The 27,375-nt window shown below is 36.3% G+C and overlaps 1 protein-coding gene across 1 annotated transcript in view; it reads right to left on the minus strand.

The window, feature by feature from the left end:
* Positions 1–1,493: 1,493 nt before the first annotated feature.
* The window catches only part of ncam2 (neural cell adhesion molecule 2), a 128,358-nt gene continuing 102,476 nt past the window's right edge, over positions 1,494–27,375 (minus strand). The window contains exons 13-18 of the mRNA XM_067410282.1: positions 24,708–24,881; positions 23,900–24,019; positions 23,610–23,731; positions 16,848–17,022; positions 4,921–5,128; positions 1,494–1,608 (exon numbers count right to left, since the gene is read on the minus strand). Coding sequence (XP_067266383.1) covers positions 1,494–1,608; positions 4,921–5,128; positions 16,848–17,022; positions 23,610–23,731; positions 23,900–24,019; positions 24,708–24,881 — 914 coding nt within the window. The remainder of the gene's footprint in view (positions 1,609–4,920; positions 5,129–16,847; positions 17,023–23,609; positions 23,732–23,899; positions 24,020–24,707; positions 24,882–27,375) is intronic.

Below are 27,375 nucleotides of genomic sequence, written 5' to 3' on the forward strand. Positions count from 1 at the left end.
TTGTTTGGGGTAATTTGCTGGCTCAAACCAAAGTCAATGTGCTGAACATGAAGATGGACATCAAGACTTCTTTCTGAAACTCTGATTGGTAAAATGAGCTTGCGTCTATGCAGTATGCCATTTCCATCCTTATTATTGCAACACTAAGATCCTGATCGCTTGCTGACCCCTCTCTCTAACAACCAAAGCTTCCTTCCTCAAATTATCCCAAAATGGCATGGATTTGATTACCAAAACAGCTAATCGTATAGCTAAAACCTCTGTGATGCATCTGAATCCACCTTCTTGGCCACCAGCCTTTCTTTAGCTCTAGATAACTTCATCAGTTACACAGAGAATCTTTACATTGATTGCCAATTTTGATGAACATAATTTGTCATCAGTTATGTCTGATGCTAAGACAGAACCTGGAATGAATCATATTTTTTCTGTTGTGAAATGTTCCAAAGAAATAACAAGTATTTACATCAGCACACTTGAATATATATTTTTCATACTTTCCTAATCCTTATTTTCATTTATGATTTGGCAACCTCTACTTTCTTTGTCACGCTTTATCTTTCTACACCCCGTGCTCGCTATCACACACCCTCACAAAAACATGTCCATGCTCAGACACACACACACACACACACACACACACACACACACAAACTTTCACACGCTTCTAAAGGAAATGCACTTTCTTTTTTTTTTTTTCGTAACATCTCGACAAGAAAATATGACACATACGATGCTCCTCTGATTCTGATGAAACAAAAGTGATGAAAACAAGGACATATTTTCATCCACAAAAACACTTGTAATCTATGAGAAATTCATTGTTCAGGCTTAGTTGGGCCTGTGTCAGAGCTCAATACCAGGACCACCCATGTACCATGTTCTCAGTTTGGGGTAAAGTGTGGTTGATCCTCACTTTGCTACTGAGCATTCAGTAATTTCTTTGCATTTGGGTGAGACATATAGTAGCAAAAAGGCTAGAAAGTAAATACATTACCCAAACAGTTACCCAAAACTACAACACGGACTGCAAAAATAGGTGCGGGTTTTCCACACGCTTAATTTCGAGTGACGCATTAAGAAGCAATGTTTTTGCGTAACCAAACTGGAAAAGTGCAACAGCCGGATTCCAAAGAAAGGGGGAATGTGAGAGCAAGAGAAAATGTGAAGCTTACGGTGTAGACTCAACCTCTTCAAGTAACAAAGAATCAGACTCAAAGCAACAGCAAAGCCTTGAAAAACAAAACCCAAAACAAGCGAGAACAAGCACAAATAAACAGGAGCCTGTCTGTTGAGCGGCAACCTCCGAAAAATGTTTCACAAAGCAGTTATCGCGTGGCCTCTTCTGATACCCCGGCGAGGAGTCTCTAACAAACGATCTTACAATTGGTTGGCGTGTTCTTGCTTGTATTCTCATTAGTTTGCTTGCTATTGGTCTCTGGGTGGCTCACTTTGCGTGTTTTTTTTTTTTTTAGAGGATAGCAGGGCCTCCATTATGCTTTACTGTCCTCCTGTGTCATGTGTAGGCTGTTGTCACCATGAACTTTGATCTCGATTGTGTCGGGTTTCAGAGTCTCCTTGCCGTTTTCCTCTTTCAGTGGCAATTTCCTGTCAGGAGAGAAGAAAGGTACAGAGGTGCACAGTGGTTAGTTTGACAGAGTGGTCAGAAACACATTTTCAATTAACAACTGGACATTGTGGTTCTCCCGAGTCTGAAATTGAGACTTGGGGTGCTTTTCGCAGACCAGAGTCTATTTGGCACCACAGTTTGATTTGTTTGGTTGGTTGGTTTTATGAACTTTATGTACCAATGAGATGCTTGAAAAGGTGGCTTCGGTTCAGGTTTGAGCCATGCACCCAAACTACAACTTCTGTTCAAAGGTTTAAGGTCGGTAGGATTTTTAAAATGCTTTTATAAAGGCTGCATTTCTTTGATAAAAAATACAGCAATATTGTAAAATATATTACATCTAATTTATTTTCTATTTTAGTATATTATATTTAAACATTTTATTTAGTTTTCAGCAGCCATTTCTCCAGTCTTCAGTGTCACATTGATGCTTAAGAAACATTATGTTGAAAACAGCAGTTTCTCTTAATATTTTTGTGGAAACCTTGACACAATATAAAGTTCAGAAGAACAGCATTTATGTGAAATTAACTAATGTTAACAAATGAGACCTTATTGTAAAGTGTTACCTAAAATATCTTCATTTATGATCCATGGAACTAAAGTCATACACGTTTGGAACGAAATTAAGGTTAGTAAATGTTGAAATCATTTTCATTTTAGAACTAAACCTTTAACTATGAACAAGTTATCAGTGCATGACATATTTTTCAAAGAAAAATAAAGTCTGTCTTTGCAATCTTTAATTAAAATTATCGACTTTTCTGCCTTCCTGTTTGGCTCACCTCACCAACTTTTTCAACACCTACTGTACTTATCAACAATAAGTTATCTTGTTTCACTCGAGAATACTTTACATCACATTATGGAAGTAAAAAGTACATTTTATGTTGACTTTAATATCACCCAATAGGTTTATAAATGTAAGTTTTCTGGGAGTTATTTGTGCAACCCTCTTGGGCCACAAAGCCAACATTAGGCCCTGTGGCGGCTCGGTTGCATCTGTGCATTATTTCTAAGCCCTTGTGTGGCTCTTCTTTGGGGTGGTATGGGGAGCATATCAGATGAATGCCATAGTTCATGTGCTAGAACATGAAAAGGATCTTACAAAGCCTGGCTGCTTGTTATCATAGCTAAAGACAATCATTGCCTTAATCTCTTTGAACTTTTAGCCAAGTAAACCTGGCAGAACTTGAGTTTTTTCAACTGCTAAAGCAGTGCATAACTACAGATCAGTCACCCTGTAAACTAAAGGATAAAGTCTACTCAGGATGTCAAGAACCGTAAAAGCAACAATCAAAAGAGGATAAACATACAATTCACAAACAATAAATCACAGATTGCGTAAGTCAAATGAGTGATTCACAGTAAACAAGCCGATAAGCCTGTACACTAAATACTCCTTTGACGTACATGCTCCACAAATAAAGATTTGTTTTACTGCTACTGTATTACTGTTGTTCTGTCACAGGCCAACTTGAGGACTTTGTACTGCAGCATGTTTTACTATTATCAAGTATTAAAAGTTAACATTATTTTTTAAAGTAACACATTACAATGTAGTATTACTCGTTATAAAAACTAACTGATAATGTTACATCATTACTTTTTATGCAAAGTAACTCATCAAGTTATTTTTTCTAACTGATATCTGACTGAAACTCTCTGTTGAGTGGAAGTGATAGACTTTATTTGCTGCCTTTTTGAACTTTATATTTATATAATATGCAATGGCATATGACATTTTCAGACTTATAGTACATTTATATTTACATGGGAATTAAAGTTACAGGAAGCAATGCATCAAGTACCCAGAGCTTTAAAAAAATAACAATTTGGTTCGTTCTGAGCAGAATCAGTATTTTAATGTTTCTGGTCATGCATTCCTTCTGTAACATGTTTGATTAGAAAAAAAATTCTGGTTAATAACATTATTTATATAACTATAGAACTTTGGTAACACTTTAGGGTCAAATTCTCACTATTAACTAACTATTAACTAGGACTTTTGCCTTAATAAACTCTGCCTCAATAAACACTATGGTTCTGCTTGTGTGGTCTACTGCTTATTAATAGTTAATAGGGTAGTTGTTAAGTTTAGGTATTGTGTAGGATTAAGGGATGCAGAACATGGTTATGCAGAATAAGGCATTAATATGTGCTTTATATTTACTAATAAACAGCCAATATCCTAGTAATATGCAAGCTAATAAGCAACTATAGTTAATAGGTAGAATTGTTCCCAAAACTAAAGTGTTTTCATAACTTTTGCTTCAAATTGTCAGCAAAAACTCATACAGTAGCTCCACCCACCTCAATCGTGAATTGAGGCCACACACACATTTCAGAGATCGTCTTGTTTGCAAAGTTAATGTTTTGTGTATTTGAGGAGCAGAGAAGAGTGTTTTAGTCTGGTATTCATAGCCAATACAGCCTATGCTTAGAACTTCATCTTTCATAACACAAGATTTTGGCCTAATGTATTAAACGACAGGAAAAATTGACCGCCCACACAGCTACAATTAACTTGGTAACCTGTGACTTGATTTTGGTTATTTTGATGCTCTCCCAACAAACTTCTAAGAAACATTACAATTACATGTCAACTTATTCTACTAACCGAACCCTAACACCTAACAGTCTACTACAGTGATAATCTAGTTATTAGTTAGTTGACATGTAGTTGCAAAGTTACTTATAGTTTTAAGAGTCTGAAGTGGACTATCGAAATAAAGTGTAACCAAAGCCACAAAACTAACTTTGACAACATGGTGTTTAGTTATTTAAAAAATACAGTTTTTTTTCCCCATTTCCTAAAAATTAGCGGTTCAACACTAACCTGCAATTTTCTCTAGTTTGGTTTCAAAACACACCATGCTGGATATTACCTGTCATTCCTTTTCACTTAAATGTAATGCTTTACTGGTTGGGGACACATCTTCAGAAAAACTCCTGCGATCCAAAAGCTAATGCCAGCGCTTGGCTATTGCAACTTACCTATGACTTGACTATCACTCATGATGGATGCGTCAATGTCACATTTGCATAGGCCATGCTATTTGAATTCATGATTAGATGACTGCCAAATTAAAACATTAAACAGAATGATAAAATAACATTATTAACCGGTTAATGGTAATTTAACCAAGAAAAGAAATGTAGCATTACTTATTTGACGACTTGTATAATTTTGTGTAAGTTCAACATTAACATTAAATTCAACCCATCCCTGTTTTTAACTAATAAATGTGAATACAAATGCAAATAACTGATGCAAAAGGGATACTCACAGGTAGGCAGCTTTGCCCTCCTCTAGCTCTTTGCTCTTGCCGCTTGTGGCTGTCTTTTTGCTGCAGAGCTTGCGGGTGATGCACATGAGCAGGCCGCACTGGCGCAGGAAGAAGCAGCTGACGTCCACTAGCACGAGCAGCAGCAGCAGGCCAGCTAACCCCAGCCCAACCACTGCGCCCAGGCCTAGGCCGCTGAACAGCGAATCTGCTGAGACAGGATGCAAACATAACAATCAATGATGGGCCTCGACAACACATACGCTCCTTTATGAGACCATTCGAAGAGTTTGGTTCCAATAACTCCATTTTGATTAATTTGAGGCATTTTCTTTACCAAGAAAGTGGCAAGATGAAAAACACTATTTTCTGTTTCAGACTTTCACATAATATCTTTTGGTTATAAAAACATTAAAAATTCCACCTACATTTTGATTTTAAAAAATATTATTATAAAAACTTATTATTTTTTCCCAGAATGCAATAAATCCATGACATTTTTTTTTTCAAAATGCAATTAATCCATCAATATAAAAGTTAGGTCCCACTTTATATTAAGTGGCCTTAACTACTATGTACTTACATTTAAATTAATAATTTGATACAATGCACTTATTGTGTACATACATGTTTTTACATTGTACTTATATTTTAAAACACCTGCATGTAATTACATCTGTAATTAATTTCTGTAATTACATTTATAATTACACTGTTGACCCATCCCTTACCCCTACCCTTACCACCAAAGCTTTCCCTAACCTTACCCGTATCCCAATTCAATAGCAAAAAAAGTGTTTTGCAATTCAATATGAAGCCAATAAGTACATTGTACTTATTTTTTGATGTAAGTACATAGTAGTTAAGGCCACTTAATATAAAGTGGGACCAAAAGTTATTTTTCAAATTGAAAATACACAACAAAGTAAGTTGATTTACATATATGACAGAGTCTAAACTTTGCCAATATTTATCTTATATACAGACATTTTACTAAAAATAGATTCAGCCGTCACTCCCAAAATGAATTCAACGGGTCATCTTGTTAATGTTATAAACTATTTGTCATTACCAATTAAAGAGTATCTGGTGCCACCGCACAGTTAAATAAACACATTTGCCGAGTACATTGGTATAAAAACGGCTTTTTAAAAAGCTGTTTTTATGTTTACAGTGCATTCTGCAGAAAAAGGAGACTGCCGTTTGTCGCGTTTTGGAAAGAGAAAACGTTACAGAATGACAAGACGGATACCGCATTTTGCGCAAAATTAATAAAGGACTTTTCAATACCAACCAGATAGGCTACAATACTGATTTTGGCGAAAACTCAGTTTTTATTGCGTTTTGGAACCAAATTCTTCATATATTCATGACAAGTAAATATATAAGGTATATGCTGCATTTAGAATTCATAAAAGGATTATAATCAAATTATTCTATGGTTATTTTTGACCAAACAACAGGGAGTCCAGAAAAGATATAACAGAAAAGTTCAGAGATAAATAGTGTACAAATAAAATAATAAAATAAATTGTCATTGCTGAAAACATATGATTGTTAGAATTTAAAATGATTAGAACCAGGTAAGCAATTTAAAGAAAAGTCAATTAAAGCATTCATTAAACATAATATAATAAAACAGCAATCTTCTATCAACAACACAATAAATATAGCTATCTCGTGTAGTTTAAGTTTGCTCTAAGAACTTCAAGCTGATGCAATTTCATGCCATTTTCTAAACTCAAATGGTCAAGACTTTGCATGAGGAAATGAGGTTGTCTGAGAAGCTATTCGGAGGGAAACATCCATTTTGAAGGACCATTGTGGGCAATGTTGTTGCCCTAAACACATCAATCACACACGCCGTTGAAAGTAGCATTGCCATTAGCAAAAGCATCCCAGAAGTCTGTGGTTTGATCTGGACACAGTGACAAGGCATCAGAGTGAGAAAAGCAACACATGATAGATGAGAGAAGGAAGGGCATACTAAACAGAAAAGACCATTGAACAATTCAGTAGCTGTTCGTTCGATTTTTATTTTTTTTAATTCACATCCACCTCAACCAAGAGTGTAGATTTGGTTCTACCATTTGGGGATACATTTAAATTTAACATAAAATAAACAAAAAACAAAAAACAATGGTAACACTTTCCAAATTTTCATCTGTTAACATAAGTTAACATGAACTTACAATGAGCAATACTTTTACAGCATTTATTGATCTTAGTCAAAGGCAATTTCAATATTTACTAATATTAGAAAGAGATGTATTTGTTGATGCACTGTGAACTAACATGAACAAACAATGAGCAATTTGATTTTTACTAACATTAACAAATATTTATTATTAAAAAAAGATATTGTTTATGTTAGCTAAAGCATTAGCTAATGTTAGCAAATGAGACCTTACTGTAAAGTGTTACCAAAAAACAAAAACATAGGAAGATCCGTTAATGTTTTCGTCCATACTTAAATAAATCTATGATCATGACCTCAAAACTTCAGGTTAGGAAATCGTTTGACCATCATGATCTATTGACCATTGTTCAAATGACACCACGCAACTGCATATCACTTTCTCCATGGATGAGTTACGCTCAAAGATCCTGGTACAGTTTTACTTCTGATGCAAGGAGCACATGACCAACTCCACTGTGCTTATCGGCCAACACATCTGTTTTTCACCATCTTGTGCCGTGCTCTTCCTGAGAAATGTGTCCCAGCTCCTATAGCTGATTTGTTGTTGATTTATGACATCATTAGAAGCTCAATTTAGCATCTCGTTAATATCACTTATCCTGAAGTTCCACAAATGGGCGTGATCCATCCGCATCTGAGTTCAACGCACTCAATTAATTAAGTATGAACGGTGATTGAGACTCCGCAATGAGAAGCAATAACTCAAGCTCGATTGATTGTGTCTGGACGGCACCCTCACTCTGAAGGGAGGTCTGTGGGTGGGCTCCCAGCAGATGATTGACAAGGTAATGAAGCTTGTAATCATGTGTGGGGCTTAATGGCTATGTCACGCGGATACATGACTAAGTAGGGCTTAAACAGATCCACGGTTTTCTAGTTTGGGAACACTTTTACACGGAAAAACTTCCAGTGTGAAGTACAGGCAATAGGTGTAATCGAGACCCGGTTAATGCACTCTCTTCAAGGTTGTAGTACTGTATATCCCTCAGCCTTTGAGCTACACTGCTTAATCATTCAAACACTTACCTCTGCACTTACGACACCCATAAATGCTGAAAGCTGGAGATGGAAGGCGTCTAAAAATAGACTTCAGTCAAACCAGAGTAAATCTGTCATGAGGAGGCTTCAGATTATAGTAAAATACCATGGAAATGACACCCCTTACATCATGCATAGTTCAGTAAATGTTTGCCAAATACATTTGATGTGCTATGACAGTCATTATCCTAATAGTATGAATACTTTGGGCCAAATTTTTTTTTTTGCCTTGCCAGCTGCCATTACCACAGTCTTCAGTGTCATGATCGCTCAGAAATCATTTTAATAAGCCAATTTGCTGCCCAATAAACATTTCTTATTATATTAACATTTTTATGGAAAGAATTTCTTTTAAAAAATGTCTTTTTGAACAGTAGCATTGAGCCAATATGATAAAAATAACTACAATCCCCTTAATGATCAAAATATTGCATGATATAATTGCTATAACACATGCATACAATATCTGTTATATATACATATATATATATTGTATGAATGAAATATTGTATGATGAAATTAAAACTTCATCAGCGTGTTTTATTCCAAAAAACAAAAAAAGAACACTTGTTTTGATAATCTTTAATTCTTAACTACTGTAATAACTTGATGTTCCTTCTTGGCTGATCTTGTCAATCCCAACTTTTCCAACTCTTCTGGTAGAAAACTTTTTTTTTTTTCTTTTTTTTTTTTCATAATCTAATCAGTTCCTGATGGATAAAATAAAGCCCTGTCCTGTTTTTTTTTAATGAATATTTGGTTTGACTCAATGCAATGATTTACAAAAGTAAATAGGGTTGTGAATGCATTTCATATTAATTGTCACATGGAGTCAGGAAGAAGTCTAAATTATGAAATTGTGTCAAAACTGTTCCTAATATTAAGGTAAAATTCAGTGAGATTATGCACTTGAATCATGAATAGCCAAGCAAATGTTTTGCTAAACTCATGAAAAGCTAAGCAAACATTTGCCAAATGCAATTGATGTGCCATGAAAGAACATCAGTTTTTTTGTTACCAAGCTACTAAATGGCCAAAATACTTCTCCTAGTACACATGAAATGCCACTTTTATAGCTTTCCGGGTTGTATTAAGTGGATACATTGAGCTGACCAGTGACAGTTTGGTCCTTTTTACTAATCAACCCATAAAACCCAAAGAGCACACCATAAAATGAGACAGTTTTCTTATCTCCAGGCTGAATGGCTTCTTTCTGGAGTCCTGAGGTAATTTAAAGCTTTGGCCATTATGGAAAAGGTCCCTAGTTTTAAGACTCTTCCTCCTCCCCTCACCCTATGCTGGCCCAGCAACCTCTGCACTACCTACACAGAGGACACAAGCCAAGCATGACTCCATAATGATGGTTTAAAGACTCTGACGCTCATTAAGACGCTATGCTTGACGAGCAGAAGGGACCCTCTAGCCGTTAAACGATTAATAGACCGACTGCCGTCAGGATAGCCATTATCAGTGGCAAAGATGTCTTTGCGCAGCATGAGGTTGGACTGATGGGTCAGAACGAATGAAATGGGTGTCAAGTGGCACCAATTAGACGTCACTTTTCCATACTTTTAATAGAATTCTCTGACACTTGTAGTGTATATTATAGGAAAATTAACATTATCGTAACCATTTCATTGGTTGGTCATGTTTCCAAATGAATGTAATTATACATTTCACATACAAATGGAGGATCTGAAATAATTTTGCTGCTTATAGTTGTTCTATTTGATTAATAAACTTTCTTTTCTTTTTAACACAACAATTTTGAAAGTACATATTACAATAGACTCAGTTCTCAGAGAGCACAATCACATTTACTTCATAAATAGCTGCCATTTTCACCCACAAAGTTCACCCAAAAATGAAAATTCTGTCATCATTTATCCACCCTCATGTAGTTTCAACCCACTGAATTTCTTTCGTCTGTGGAACACAAAATAAGATATTTTGATGAACGTTTCAAATGTTTTTGTCCATACAATGCAAGTCAATGGTCTAAATAACATTAAATCCCATTTATTTTTGCTATATCCAAAAAAAGGAGACATTTTTTTAAAAATATTTTCATTTTCGAGGGTATAGGCCCCCATCTGTGCAATGTATTTTCTTTCCCTGTACAAGAGACACATTGTTGCTTGTGTTGTTCAAGGAAATGTCTGATACCTTCTGATTTATGACTTCATATACCTGGCTTTAGAATAAATGACTATACTCTGGCAAGCTGGATGGACTTTGCTTATTTCTTTTCCAGAAACAAAGGAGAAAAAAAAAGAAGCTTATTTATGGGTGGTGTGATCAGCTGTAATGGACAGCAGTAAAACAACGGGTCCATTTTCATTTGCCAGAATCTTTCCCAGCTGGAACAGTCAACAAAGAGCCATTCTAATCTTATAAGATGTCAAGCCACATTAGGAAATAAAGGCCTTAATGGACTGAGTTTCAGACCCTTTCTTTTAACGAGAACAATATTGAGGTTTTTGACATACCCATAAATGAAATGCAATGTTCTATTGCCGTGTAATGAGAGAATGGGGAGGGCAGCACATAGAGATGATCAAGATTAATGGCCTCCATTGACCTGACTTTCATTGATTTGAGATCGTCTTAATTAGGTCAGGTATGCCGTGAGGGTATTAAAACCTCTCAACTTTTTTACAATTTACAATGATAAAAAATGTCATCTGCAAAGCATTATGAGATCCTAGTTATGATTCTATGCAGTGAACACATAACAGCAAGGCATATTTTTACCTTTTTTTCCAAAAGAAAAAAACAGAACAATAAAAAAAACTGTTAACTGGGACGATGCTTTGTGGGAGACTGTCCTCCAAAAAACCCCCCGACGCTATAGGTCGTTTTTCAAGCACCTTATTACGACCTATATTTACGTTTTGAAGTCATGCGCCCTCTAGCGGGTGTAAAAATAATGAGTCGTGTTACGTCTGTCGTCATGAAATGACGTATGACTGTCATTACCAATCAAAATGCGTGTTCATTTAAATGCAACGTGTGGACTTTTTTACACAATTTCTCCTATTTCCATTTAGCAAAACAAATTTTTTATTAACAACTACACCCACCCCCATTTATAGTGATTTATAGTACATACACACTTATGTGTTCCCTGGGATCGAACCCACGATCGCATGATCACATGATTTCATAATTTTATTACAATGCTCTACCATTTGAGCTACGCGAAACCCGAAATATGACACAGATAAAAGGGAACAATGCATTAAAATGAAAGTGTCCTGTTGTCGAAAGGGGCGCAATTTTAGCAAACGCTCCTATGGGTCGTATTTCAGGGAAGTGACAAACGACCTATATGGTCGTATTGGTTGGAGAACATGTTGCTTTGTGGACAAGAGAGGGTTAGAGACAGACATATTACCTTCTATAAACTCAAGATCACTTATGATATCTGTTTTCATTGCTTCAGTGAAAAGTAAGGAACTTTGTCATTACTGCAAAATAGCCCTTCAGTATTGACAAAGGCTTTTCAATATGTTTATCTTTCCTTGATTGTTTTACTGGCCAATATTAAATTTGAGACATTGACTGTGCAGTATATGGATTCAGATAATCCAATTCTTTTGTATTTAATTACCTATAATAAACCAAATTATGCACACAAAATGTGGTTCACTGGTACAAGGATAAGTCACGATTAGTGTTAGGAATCTGAGCTCAGAGGCTGTAGTTATTGTATCAGAGTAAACTAAGTTTATTTGAGAAATTCCGACGAAGACTTCTACACTGCTTTTGACATAAATTCAAATCGATTCTTCAAACATGTTGCATCAGAATAGCACAGAATATCTATAGTTATGGACTTCACATTTCATGGATTTCAAAATGCACTCTTCAGATAACAGAAAATAAATAAGCTTCTGACTACAGCACGCCACTTCGTCAAATCAAGATTGCAATACTGCATACACAGTCAAGAAAGTTCATTCTTGCTATTTGATAACATACACTACCATTCAAAAGTTTGAGGTCAGATTTGAATTTCAGAAATGATTTTAGCAAGGATGCAATAAATTGATCAAAAGTGACAGTAAAGACTTTTACATGTTACAAAAAATTGATTTCAAATGAAGGCTGTTCTTTTGAACTAAAAAAGTATCATGGTTTCTACAAAACTGTTTTCTATATTGATGATAATAATAAGAAATTATGCTCTAGCAGCAAATCAGCATATTAGAATGATTTCTGAAGGTCCTGTGACACCGAAGACTGGAGTTCTGCCATCACAGAAATAAATTTAAATTACAATAGGGTCCTCAACACCATCTGTGCTCGGGCCCTAAATATATTTTTATATATTGTAATAATATTTTACAGCATTTTTATCATATATATGCCTTGGCGAGCATGAGTGACTTTCAAAAACATTTTAAAAATCCTGCCGACCTAAACTCTTGAACATTAGTGTAGACCTCAGCTATACAATGACATAGAACAATGACTGTTAGCTTAATTCGCTGTATTCATATGCATAACTCCTTCATGACAGCAACATTCTACACAAATATTCATATTCACAGACTGCGCACGATTCCAGTTACTAATGTTCTTTCTCATCGATACTGAGAATATACAATAAAGTGTCACGACAACGTCTCTGCCAGAGGTGTACCCAGAGAATGGAAATTAATGTGCATTATATTTTGACTCACTGCGAGGGAGAAACCTTGTTTTATGTTTCTCACATTACGGGCAACAGAAAGTCAGCCTGTTTGATTTATGATACCAGTGTTTAAAAGTCATATCAATTTGAAATCCTACTTGACTCCATTTAATGAGTGCTGCATTCTATATCTTTGTGTGCGTGTATCAGCAACATCATTAAATGCATTCTCTCAAGCGATGCAACTGCTGACATTTCCCATAGTCATAATAAACCAAAAACAAAAGAGCCTGTGGATGCACAGAAGATGGAAAAGCCCTCATGCTGGTGGCTTATACTGTGCCTCTAGTAAACACCAGCAAAAAGGAGCTAATTAAACATAAAACTAAAGGTCTGATCGCTACTGTTACAGGTAGAGAGGAAATTAGCCGCTTAGTTTTTCCTTTCTTGTCAATAATATGTAAGACCTTAGTCTTACATATACAAGGCCGGATTTGGAATGGATAGTGAAACAGGAGAGATCAGCTCACAAGCATGGGCTCAGACAATAACAAGAATGCCACCAGAGTCTGATAAGGAGCAATGAACCGGCATGGCTAGCAAGCTATTGGTGGGGGGTAAAAAAAAAAAGTCCCTGGCTCAGTCTTGGGCTCATTCCAGATAAAGTGAAGATGGAATAATGTCAACACAGACACAAGCACAGCAACAGTGACAGAGAAGCTCCGAAGACGGTCACCGTATGGATGGGCTGCACATGTGGATGTCCACGTCCGGTTGGAGGGGGCTCGCAACACTGATCTGCAATGAGATGGAGGGGAGAGGGAGCGGGAAGGAAGAGGGAAAGACATACGGTAGGTGTGTGGAGCCAGCAAAGGACGCAGGATGGTTACACACGCAAGAGAATGAAAAGCAGTTTTTTCACCACACCAGAGCATTGGGTTAAAAGAAAGGATGATTACAGGAGTGGAAATGAGATTATTTTGGCGCAGGTCAGGAAATAAATAGGGGTGAATGTGACAAAAATGTTGACATATGAGCGAGGAGCGAGTCCAAACCAGTGTCCGTTGTAAAGGTTTGTTTGATTGAAAGGATCGCGGGGTGTTTATATGCACACAGAAAAGGAAGTTTAGTGGCAGTTCATTGCAAAACAAAAAGCCCAGCGATTTGCGATGTGGCCCAGAATGTGTTGCATAATTCATTAGGTGGGAATTGGAGAACAGGATTGTTTAGAGTGAAACAGTGAGACGAAGCACAATAGAATTATAAATAAGAGCATGGGCCAGTGGGGATGAAGGGGGGCAGGTGGAGAGGGAGAGAAAAAGGAAAGGATGAGGAGTTGGGAGAGAATATACAAATGACATCAAATTACCAAGGTAAATTCAAGCTGCTGAGGAGCAGTGCTGTCAACACACACACACTCACATTCAGATGTACACCTATACATGCACTGACACTGCATCTCAGAATATTTCACATATAATTGGACAAGTCCAGACACAATTTAAATATCATCTGTCAATATCATGGCATTTTATGGGACAGTCCTTTTGTCCTATCAGCTGACTGTGAGAAACATCTATCTGTCTATCAATCATGCTATGGTGGCAATGTGAGGACATGTCCCCACAACTTTATGAAATAGCTTGCAGCTACTCTTTTGTGTTCGTCAGTTGCATCCCCTAATATAAATCCACTCACGTACAGCTGTAATTTTGCTTGGTTCATTAAAACAAACATTGTTATTAGAGCAGGTATGAGCCTGAGACCTCACATACTCAAACCAAAACAATTACATTGACATCAAACTAAAATGACTAATTCCATGGATCGACAGTACCAGGAAGTTAAAAATAAAACAAGTCCACAACTTACTGTATAAAGAGAACTTGAAATTAAATCATTTAGATGATTAACCTAAATCATGAACCTACCCTGATTTTAGCCCTCTTATTTGAACTCTCTGTTTTAAGGGGCGTGTCTGCTTTGAGACTTCAGTGTAAACGCCCACTGCTGTGATTGGCTGACATCTTTCCATTTGAAATAGCCAAGTATTACTCTCTCTTTTAGTGCGTTTTTACTATTACAGCTCTCAAGGTTATGAAATGCGACTGATTTACCAAAGAATCCACAGGAAATGTACCTATTAGAAATAAATAAAGCTCAACTGAGACATTCACATTGTTGAAAATAAATAAGCATATTCCTAGCATAAGGATCCTTTGAAAGGTAATGTCCTGTTGTATTGCTCTTCTCAATAACACGCCAGTGGGCGGGGCTAACGTTGCAATGATGAAGTAGGCGTTGATTTCTTCTGCAGAGGCGGAGTTTCACACATTCCAGGATCAGTCGTTCAATGGGCCTGGTGTCAATAAAAGCTTTTATTTGACTAACAAGGAAGTTTTCAGTTCTGAAACTTACAGGATATTCTTACAGTATAATGACCTTTTATATATCAAAAGCTCAAGGAAAGGCTGATTTCTCAGTTCATGACCCCTTTAAATGATGTTTTGCAGGTAATTTCATGATCATATTGTGATTCATAAATAGTTTTTGAAAATAAATAGATATTCTAGATTTAACTTGGAAATTTGCAAATGCTCTTCTAAAAAATCAAAAATCAAAAAATCAAAAGTCAAGTCACTGTACTTCTGCATCACACAGTTAAAGCGTATCAGCACAGAATGTGTGTGTGCCTTTGTTATGTGGATATTAATATGTATCTCTTGAAAACCATGTTTATATCATATGGGATATGCCGATGGTATGACAACACAGTTTTTCCAACATACCACCATTACCATTAAAATGAATCCTTGGCCAGAGAAAAAGCACTATCGAAATGGTGTTTTCTATGTATTTCCCAACCAATTCTCCTATCACGTGTAAAAAACACATGCTTTTCTGTTTGCAGTATATTAAGTGTCTATAATTTGAGTGTTATTTTAAACCAGAGGAAAGTTCTAGCATGTTTTTCGAAAAAAATATCTCCTTCCTGAGATTCCGCCCACATAAACACAGTGGTATTAAGAATAGATCAATCAAAAGACATTGCTTTCCATTTAAAAGGCATTATAAAAGTATTATTGTATTACTGATGGGGAACGCAAACCACTTCTATCAATTTAGCTATCAATTTTACTATTTTCACCCAGCAAATTACCCTTCATGCTTACACCATTCAGAGACACCCATCAGCTACCACAGCTTTAGACTGATCCTTGAATGCTTCTGATTTCATTTAACCAGAGATCTGTCCAAAAGCCTTCTTATAGAAGCATGACTTTAAAAAGATCACTGCAAAATATAGGACGTGGTCAGTCAGCTAATCACAGTGATATGGAGGTACTGACAGACGGATAGTTACTGTAGGGCCCGTTCACACCAAGGATGATAACTATTAACAATAATAATAAAAATATAGTTGTAAAAATCATTCTAAATGTAAAAGAATTGAGTACACACCACATCTATATAACGATAATGGCACAGAAGAAGAATATCATAAGAATCACTTTCACAACAATTTTTTTCCATCTGACGAACGATAAGAACATTGATAGCCAATCAGATTCTATTCTGCTTTAAAGAGCTTGAGCATTTAAAGTGGCAGATGACATAACTGCAGTGAGCACTCATAATAAACAGAACAATAACATGTGTTGATGTGGATGCTAATATAGTTATTGCTATAGTTATCTTTGTATTGATCGTTCTTGGTGTGAATGACATTTTTAGACATTTTTTTGTAGCGATAATATCTTTCTCATCTCTTTTTCCAAATGGAAAGGGACAATTCGCTCCTGATTAGGACACAGAATTTGTTACAGTGCGTTACCCTGCACGTTTGATTCTGATTCTGAAATACATGAGCTCCATCAAGCGTGGGCGACTGGCAAGTGTGCTGAACTGTAGCAGAGCATATAATTATAATAGGAGACATATAATTTCAGCTATAGATGTTGTGAGTGGGTGATGAAGTACTTTAGGTAATCGGACTCAATTTGTCATATGAAAATGAGTAATACTTTCCATGTGTTGTGGAAGTACGTGTACCTGTGATATCAGGTTTCTGAGGCATGGAGAACTTCACAAAGGTGGGTTCAGACAGGCCTTTGACGTTGCGGGCGGTGATTTCCACCTCGTACTGCGTATTCCACTGGAGCGGTTGCAGCAGCACAAAATCGTTCACACCTGGAACCAGTTTTGTCATCCACTGCTCTTCCTTGTCCTACACAAAACCACAAGTGTTTCATAAAACATGCACAAGCATACAGTTTAAGCATATGACTATACATTTGGCTTTAGGGGACAAGACTTGTTTGAACAATTAGCTCTCACTATTTTTTTTATACACACGACAACTTGTTGGCATAAAAACATCTCGTTATTGCATGTGAGCGCTCACAGGTGTGTGAATATTGGCTTTTTTTTATACAACATCTGGCTTTGAACATCTGCGTAAAAAAATTTGCAAACATATGTGTGAATGCACAATTAGTGAATAAGACCCGCTGTTTTATTTACAACAATAGCAAAAGGATATTGTTCTCCTCAAGGGGTGAAATGAAACAGATCACATTTGTTTAGCTATGTAAATTCACTTAGATAAAGTCAACTCCAGAATTATTGGAACCCTTGTTAAATATGTTTAAAGGGGGCTTTGAAAATGAATCTACATTGTTTATCCTTTTGATCTTTCATTCAAAAAAATTCACAACATTCTAACCTATCATTGAAGTAAAGCAATGGAAAGTGGGGGGAAAATCTCATTATGAAATAAATGTTTTTTTTTTTTTTCTAGTTCATGTTAGCCACAATTTTTGGCAGCCATTATTGCAACATCCCTTTCCCAAGATAACAGATCTGAGTCTTCACCTATAATACCTGATGAGAACACCTGACAAGAGATCAGAGACCATTCCTTCATGCAGAATCTCTCCAGATCCGTTAGATTCCAGCTCCATGCTGGTGCTTCTTCTCTTCAGTTCACTCCACTCATTTTTTGATAAAGTTCAGGTCAGGAAACTGGGACGGCCATAGCAGAAGCTTCATTTTGTGCTCAGTGACACATTTTTTGTTTTTATTTTGATGTTTGTTTTAGATCATTGTCCTGATGGAAGATTCAGCCACGGCCCATTATAAGATTTCTAGCAGAAGCAGGTTTTGATTTTTTTTATCTGTTGGTATTTGCTAGAATCCATGATACCATATATCTGAACAAGATGTCCAGGTACTCCAGCAAAAAATGTCCACAACATTAAAGATTCAGCAGTTTATTTAACCATAGAGATGGGGTACTTTTTCCTTGTTTGCACCAAGACCATCTGCTGGGTTTGCTGCCCAAAAGCAATTTTTTTTTTTAAAAGTTTCATCTGACCAGGTCCCTTTTGAAGTTCCAGTCTTGTCTGACAACTGAATATGCTGGAGTTTGTTTTTGGATGAGAGCAGAGGATTTTTCTTGAAACCCTCCCAAACAACTTGTGGTGATGCAGATGCTGTTTGATATATTATTTTAGGCTTTCTGACCCCAAGACTCAACTAATCTCTGCAATTCTTCAACTGTGATCCTTGCAGAGTCTTTGGCCACTCAATCTTTCCTCCTCACCACGCATTAAGACAAGATAGAGATGATTAAGGGAATTTGGCCTTTGTGTTTACAGTCCCACTTTATATAAGGTGGCCTTAACTACTACGTACTTACATTTAAATGAATCATTTGATACAATGCATGTAATTACATCTGTAACTAATTTCTGTAGCTACTTTTATAATTACACCGTTGACCCATCCCTTACACCTTAACCCACCCTTAAACTTCAATAGCAGCAAAAGTGTTTTGCAATACAATATGAACACAATAAGTACATATAAGTATAGGTTACGAATTATTTTATTTATAAATGGCACTTTGTATCAATCTTTTTTTTCCCTGATGGATGGAAATCAAACCATAAGGCTATATATTAAGAGGCCATCTGATCATCCATCCTCAGAGCATCACACAAGAAAGAGATGCTTTTCTCTAATCCTCAAACTTTTCCACACACTTACAGCAGAAACACTCCAGCGCATCCATTATTCTCTTTGTGTCCCTGCCTGCAGAGCATCTGAGCACAAGTGTGTGCATAATATAATAAGCGTGTGTATGTATGTGTGTGCCGGCTGTTTCACCGGCTAAAATTTTGAAACTAAGCCCACACATACAGCTTTCAAAAACTCACTGCTTTTATATTTTGACATTTTCAAAACGCCTCAGCTCTTTAAAGGCTAAATGGTTGAATGTGCCTTTCACATGCTGACAGTCCTTAGGCGTACTGTGACATCTCCATTTCCCCTGTTCTCACCTCCACATGCACAGGCGATCAGAGACCGAGCAAATGAGAGAGAGGGAGAGCGAAAGAAATAAAAAAAAAAAAAAAGAAAAAAGGGGAAGAGTACAAATAAAAGAGAAGGAAAAGATTCCAGCGGACCCTATTAAGGTCGAGGAGGAAGCGAGGCATCACCAAACATACTGAGACAGACACAGATGAAGCAAATGAGGAAATGTTGAAGCCCATGAGGGGAAAAACAAACAGAGGGATTGTGGGAGAGAGAGCAAGCGAGCAGTGGTGAATGTACATGTTAGTGTGACAGCACTCAATAACAACCTGTAGACAAACTGTATGAATTGAGACAGTGGTGACAATATAACTCCATGACGTCAGCGAAACAGAGTTACTCAAGGCCTTTTAGAATGCAGATACGCTCAAGGGCACAGCTCTTGCGCAAAGTGAGATCTACTTGTTGTTGAAGTGTCTCATTTTATGCTACTAACAAATATTGGCTGCAAATAGTCATGTGACTGCATTAAGACTAATATTTAAGAAATGGCATAGTTGTCTTTATTGGGCTATTTTGCTGTTAGTAAGTAACTATGTAGTTTTGTACGCCAACCCGGAATTTAGCATCACCCCGGTTCCCACGACAAAAACCAACAAGCTTTTGGATTATTGCAGAAAATAAGGTCTGTGACTAACAATAACTTATGATTCTTACACTTTTTGTTCATCGTGATAATCTTCACAAATTAACAATTGATGTATTTTGAAACATAAATACAATCGAGAGAAGTCAAAAGCTAAACATAGGCTATAAACAAAATACACCACAGTCGCATGACTTCAACATCACTGGGTTAAAAACAACCCAGCAGTTGGATTAAATGTTTGCCCAACCTGCTGGGTAGTTTTACTTAACTCAACTATTGTTTAAAAATTACAGTATTGTACTTAAACAATACAGTATTGTACTTGCTTACTTAAAATGAACCCAAAATATCTTGAAAATTAACATTTATTAATATGTTTAATAAATGAACATTTTAAGTCAGCCATATAGTCATTTTCAAACAATAGTTGGGTTAAATAAAACTACCCAGCAGGTTGGGCAAACATTTAACCCAACAGTTGGGTTAAAACAACCCAATCGCTGGGTTTGTCCATTTTCAACCCAACTTGGGTTGTTTTTAACCCAGCATTTTTTAGAGTGTAAGCTTCTGACAACTCTATCAGTCTTTGTTTAAAAACATTTTCTCTGAAAGTTTGAGTATTAATAGTTCAAATAATTGTGCAATTATTAAACACAATGAGGCTGTAAAAGTGGCCTAGTGAGTAGATGAGTTTACCTGTTCGGCGTGATGACTTTTAATGTCCCCGTCAACCTCTGTAGTCCCATTTAGCCACTTGTTAGCAACCACCTTTTACAAGACAAGTAAAAGCTTTTTTAAAAAAAATCATAAGAGGGTAATACTGATATATTTTATATCGTATAATAAAACATGAAAATATCTTATGTTTGTGTTCACCACAGACCTCATTTCAAGCATTTATCCAAAAACCCATTCAAAAAAATCCTTTGACTTCAGGACAATGGAACCGGAAGTGCTAAAAGGCTAAGAAGTTTCCGGGTTTTGGCCTACAAAAATACATCATCACTTCACCACTTTATACCATGCTGATTCTAAACGACAGACCGGAAGTCATACATTTCCAATGGTGAGTAGCAGGGGAACTGTGTGGCGTTCCAACAATATGTGTATGTGGAACTTATGCGTTCCGATTTGAGCTTCAGGTGCATTGAAATATTTAAACTTTTGTGGCTAGACTCTATGTGACCGCCTGACTGGGAATGATGTATTCTAATCAAAACAATTAGTGTGAGATGAGAACACTATTTCTAAAAAATGAGTGGTTACAGATAATTATGTCCAAAATAATTATTATAATAATATTTTACACTGTTGAATAAGTGGAGGTTAAAAGCTGCTTCACGACCAAATTGAAAGTTCCACGGGACTGCCACTAGGGGGCAAAATGCAGAAATCGTTGTGAATGTCATAGGGAAAAAAAGGAGGCTTAAAGGAGTGCCAAAATGTTAAATGCTAAAACAATGGGCTGCATTCGCCAATAATTGTGCAAAACAAAAATAATAAAAGTGTTCTTAGTTTTTATACTTTAAAAAACAAAACAAAACAAAAAAACATATTTAACATAGCTTATAGAATTTAACCGAGATCGAGCTATAATACACATCAATGGACATTTTTGTTGTTCTAAATTAAGTAAGACTAATTGTAGGGTCACACTTCGTTACTCAATTTAAAATAAAATAAATGGTAACACTTCAACAGTCCACTTTAGACATTCTACTAACTCTACTAATTTTACTAATCCTAACCCTAATCCTAACCTAATAGTCTACTGATTGGGGGTTATGCATAACAAACAAACATATTCTGTAAAACAGGTTGCATCGTTACCGGTTCAGGTCTTTTTTATGTGCTTTATTAATATATACAATATATTAATATAAACACATAAAATATATTAATATAAACAATACACAATACCTTGAATGGAAAGAGCAAAGATGAGCAGAACCAATGTAGATTGATATCTAAAAGTTTTTTATTTTTCTTCTTCTTCCTAATATTTAGTTATTTAAATAAAAAAAAGGGCAACAATAAAAAGAACTAGCTAGGTTAGCGGATTTCCTTAAAAAGTCCATGGATACTGACCATCAGTTTGTACTGCCATTAACACTTTCTCTGACAAGCGGATGCAATGAGACCTGTTTTCCTGTTTCTTCATGTGACTTTTGGCATAAAGCCTATACTCTAATGAGAGTTAGTTGACATGTAGTTGCAAAGTTTCTTATAGATGTCTAAAGTGGAATATCAAAAAAAGTGTAACCAAATAAATCTATTAAAAAGAGGATATTTTTCTCTTTAAGTCAACTGGAACAGATTGCTTTTTTATTTATTTATTTATTTTTTTTTTTTCATGAGAATATGCATTATTCTATTGTTTTCACATTAAGCTAATAATAATTACTAAAGACTATTTTCAATCCAAATCATAAATGTAACCCAAAAAGAAAACGTTTTATATTTATGGAATAAAATATATTGTTGGCTTTATTTCCCCGCACATTGCTTTTCTATCATGGTGGGGACTTTCCTTTGACTTATTACTGTTTTTATATTCATAGTCTGTTTTTTCTCATGGGAAATGTTGACTTTTCCCTACAGTGTATGTGATTTTAGTTCATTCTATATCAACAATATATGCAAAGCCTGATCCCCCCGAAACTCCTCTATCGCACACACGCCAGTTCCACAGAAAACATCAAAGCAGTCACACCTGACACACAAAACTTGTCACTGAGAGGAAAGCCCTAAAAACAACAAAATATCTTGTGCAGAATAGGTTAAGCATGTTTTTATGCATGCTGCAGTTTGTGCTGGTGCATAAACAAGGGGCATGGGCTCAAACAAAGAAATGTATTTTCATGCTCATTACCAAAACTATCGCCCACTCATCTCCATGTGTTTACAGCAATAACACCCTCTGTATTCCAGCTCAATCTCACACGCTACACTAACAAACAACAAAACCACAGGATTCCATTTAGTGCTGCTTTTCTACAGCTAGTTAATGATGAAGTGCATTGCTATTTGTAAAATGCTGTTTCGCTGGACACAAACTAAAAATCCCCTAATTAAGTCATGATAAAATTATCATGATTATGGTAATACTTTAGTTTAGGGCCCATTCTCACTATTAACTAGTTGCTTATTAGCATGCATATTACTAGGATACTGGCTGCTTATTAGTACTTATAAGCACATGTTAAAGCCCTCTTGTGGTGAAAATCTTTTTTTTTTTTAATGTTGTCCATATGTCTACAGTATGTGGTGTTTTTAATATGCTTTAAGACAAACCATGTGCAAATTCATAAGTCAACACAATTTCTGAGTATTTTCTTTTTAAAACTGCAGTGATCTGAAGACAATTTGAAATCACTGATGTTTCTTACATCACAAATTACCTTTATCAATCACGTCAACGTACCAGCGGTATTTAGCAGTTTACTGATCCATCCATCCATCCATCCATCCATCCATCCATCCATCCATCCATCCATCCATCCATCCATCCATCCATTCATCCATTCATCCATTCATCCATCCATCCATCCATCCATCCATCCATCCATCCATCTGTACATATGTATTAAATTAATAAAAAAAAAACAATGTATGTACTATATTTTGTGCTGTAACTAAAAAAAAAATCTCCATATAAAGTGGTTGTACCTGTACCTGTAGTCTGCATCATTCAAGCATGAATGCTAACAGCCTTGATGAATCCTCTGAATTAAGGTAAAATAATCACCAGAGCAAAGTTTCATAAACTGAATAAACACTGAAACAGCGCTACAGCAACGTTTCCTTGCGAGACTGGTTAATTGCAGCTTTAAGAGCAGCTCACTTACTGTTTTGTATTTGACAATGTATTCCAAGATGGGCATTCCTCCATCGTCCTGCTTGACCAGACCCAGTCGGTACGCCTTCCCCACCCCTCGTTGACCCTGAACCGAAGGGGGACTCGGCTCTCCTAAATGACGAAAAAAGAAAACAATGTATGAATGGTCCACATTCATATTCATAACTTGTTATTAATTAACTCAATGGCTGGCAGCAACATACTACTGCAATAGCGTAATGGCTGAAGGTTGTTTTTCCAAACATACACTGTTTAAGGGTCAAAGCATAGGGCACTCACGTATGGGTAGAGTTTGAAAGCTCTCTGTGCGGCTGAACTCTCCTTGGCCTTTTCCGTTCACCGCCGCTACTCTCACCTCATAGGTCGTGTTGGGCTCAAGGTTAGTGAGCAACACGATTGCTGTAGGAGAGAAAGACAGAGAGATGGAAATTATTCAATGAACATACTCAACCGGTCTCCTAAATAATGTACATGGTTACAAATGATTTCTTTCTCTAGTCATGCTCTTGGCAAACTAGCCTTTTCAGGATTATGTATATTAGTTTAGAGTCCATGAAGTAGCCTAACTGGGTTATCTGACTGTGTAATGTGTTCTTAAAGTTCCTGCAGAACCCATTTGGGTGATGTAGGTAGAGAAAATCGATTGAAGCACTGTAAGTTTAGGTTGGACTGGAGTTGTATCTCCCAGAGCTCTTCTCACTCTTCTCTTTTGGCGCTTGAAGCCAGTATGGACTGAAATTTTGGGCAATTCTGTGCATTTGAATGTAGTGAGAATGAAGGCTGAAGGGTCAAGCTAAAGTCTGATGATAAAATTCAACATGAAACTATAATAAAAGCCAGTTTGTGAGCTACTGTATATTCCTGCTGAAGCTGAAACGGACTACAAAGGTGTTTTTTTTTTTTTTGTCATTTTGGAGTTTCATGACAGGATACTCCTCGATAATTAATCTTTGTGTATTATGGAACTACAGTACCTTTCAAAAGCTTAGGGTTGGTAAGGAATTTTTAATTGTTTCAGTGACAGTATAATTTGGTGGTTTAACATCAGCACTGATAAAACACAGCAGTGGAGAAGCATTGCACTTACTCTGCGTCCCCTGTGATTTCACATCCTTCCAGTCCTGTGAGCTGATGTCTTTGTATTTGACCAGGTAGTAACTGATGGGTACACCGCCATGGGAGTCTGGCTTTGTGAAGGTAACTGTGGCCACGCGCTGTGCCACCGAGCTCAGCCGAACAGAGTAAGGGTTTGAGGGAACATCTGTGACAGAGAAATTATGGGTCAGGGGAAGAGAGACTAACAAACGACTCCATTTATGTGCCGAGGTCACCGTTTCTGAGCGTATCAAAGGAACTGGTTGTGTGTCTTTCTGTGGGGTAGAAAACACAGTTATAGAGCTATTTTCAGTGTCTTACAACCCAAACTCCCTCAGCGAAAGACTTTTAAGTCAACAAACACACTCAGCAAGAAAAGGCACTGTACTGCCATCTTATGAAAAATACATGATTCCAATGAAGGTTGAAACATAAGCAAACAGAATAAAAATTCAAAGGAAATCGTAAGCCAGAACGGAGTGATTTAGCTACAATCAAAAGGTATTCTTACTACCTAAAATCCATGGTAAAATCATGGTAACACGCTGCCTTTCGTTGCTTATTTATTGCTTATATAAAAACAATATGTTTTTGTAAAGCAATATGTTAAAAGGGTAAAACTACAGTAAAGTCTCATTAATGCATTTAGTTAACATATTTTTTACAGCATTTATTAATCTAAGTTAATGTTAGTTAATAAAAATGTTTATGTTCATGTTCACAGTGCATAAACAGATATTAACAGACACAACTTTAAATTTTAAAAATATATTAGTAAATGTAGAAATTAAAATGAACTAAGATGCTGTGTATTATTCACTGTTAGCTCATGTTAACTAACAACTAATCTTAAGAAATGAAACCTTATTGTGAAATGTTACTGTTAAAAGTGTTTAATGTGAGATTAAATACAATAATAATAATAAAAAGTGATAAATAAATACATATATCAGGCTGTATCAGAACTATCGATACAGCAGTATTTTGACTTGAGTTTAAAGGGTTAATTCACCCAAAAATAAAAAAAAATAATGTCATTTATTACTCACACACATGTCGTTCTACACCCATAAGACCTTTGTTCATCTTCGGAACACAAATTAAGATATTTTTGATGAAATCCGATGGCTCAGTGAGGCCTACATAGACAGCAATGCATGCCATTGAACTTCTCAAGATCCATAAAGGTACTCAAAACATATAAAACAGTTCATGTGAGTTCAGTGGTTCAATCTTAATATTATAAAGTCATGAGAAAACTTTCTGTGTGCCAAAAAAACAAAATAACAACTTTTCAATTATATCTACTGATGGTCGATTTCAAAACACTTTGTAACAGTGATTCGGATCGCGAGTCAAAATGCCAAACTGCTGAAATCACGTGACTTTGGTGCTCCGAATCACTGATTCGAAACAAAAGATTCGAAGCAGTGTTTTGAATTCGACCATGATTTCAGATATCATTGAAAAGTCGTTATTTAGTTTTTTTGGCACACAAAAAGTTCTCGTTGCTTTATAATATTAACTGAACTCACGTGAACTGTTTTAAATATGTTTTGAGTACCTTTCTGGATCTTGAGAAGTTCAAAGGCATTGCTGTCTATAGAGGCCTCACTGAGCCATCGTATTTCATCAAAAATATCTTAATTTGTGTTCCTAAGATGAACGAAGGTCTTACGGGTGTGGAACGACATGAGGGTGAGTAATAAATGAAATCATTTTCATTTTGGGGTGAAATAATCCTTTAATTGGTCTCCCTCTAAAGGCTTGAAAACAGCTTTAAATACCACAAAAGTTATCTATAATTTTTTAAAAATATTTTCAGCTGATTGTGGGGGACAAGCTTAAATCCAGCCACACAATAGGTTTAAATATAAACGTGTAAAATGCAGAGATACTCTTATTGATAGCTGAAAACTATAGCCAAAATAACTGATAAACACAAGTACTAGCTGTGTGGATACATCAGATTTTATGAATGATTTCATGTAGGCTTTTTCACAACAGAGACACCAATGTTAGTTCACAGTCCTCAGGTAACACAAACAATGATGTTGCCAATCTGATACAAAAACATGTTGTACCCTGCCTAAACCTCTCACGCATGAACTGTAGGCAGTATGGCACAGTTTCGGACCATCTTTGCAATCATTCATGCTTTGGTTTTGGGTTTTTTTTGCCCTGCCAAGCCAGAAAACACAAACTGTTCTGAATAACAAGCATCCGAGAATGGGAGAGCCAGACTGCTGATGGCTGATGGAGAGAGAAATAGTAAATGAAACAGGGAGAGGCAGTAGGAAGACAGAGAGAAACAAATTAGGTGTGTGTTTTAGAGGATCATGGAGAGGAAGTGCCAGTGAGAGAGACAGTGGGACAGAGTGAGACATATGGGAGGAGATGCTAAGACAGACAGAAAAGGGAAGTCGTGCCACAAAATCCACTTCCACCTTTGCCTGTCTGCTAGTACGAGGTATGAAAGAGGCTACAACAAAGACAAGCACAGACACACACAGACATACATGTGTTTTCATTGTGCTAAACACAAAAAATACAACAACAGTGGACAACAATCCGTCAGAGTGATCTGCCTTATATTTGAAAAGGCTTCTGCCATAAGCTATTCAAAGCTTGAGTAACTTGAAACATGTTTTTGTTGGCTG

Source organism: Chanodichthys erythropterus, chromosome 14 (assembly GCF_024489055.1).
Source record: "Chanodichthys erythropterus isolate Z2021 chromosome 14, ASM2448905v1, whole genome shotgun sequence".
Classification (NCBI taxonomy): Eukaryota; Metazoa; Chordata; class Actinopteri; order Cypriniformes; family Xenocyprididae; genus Chanodichthys; species Chanodichthys erythropterus.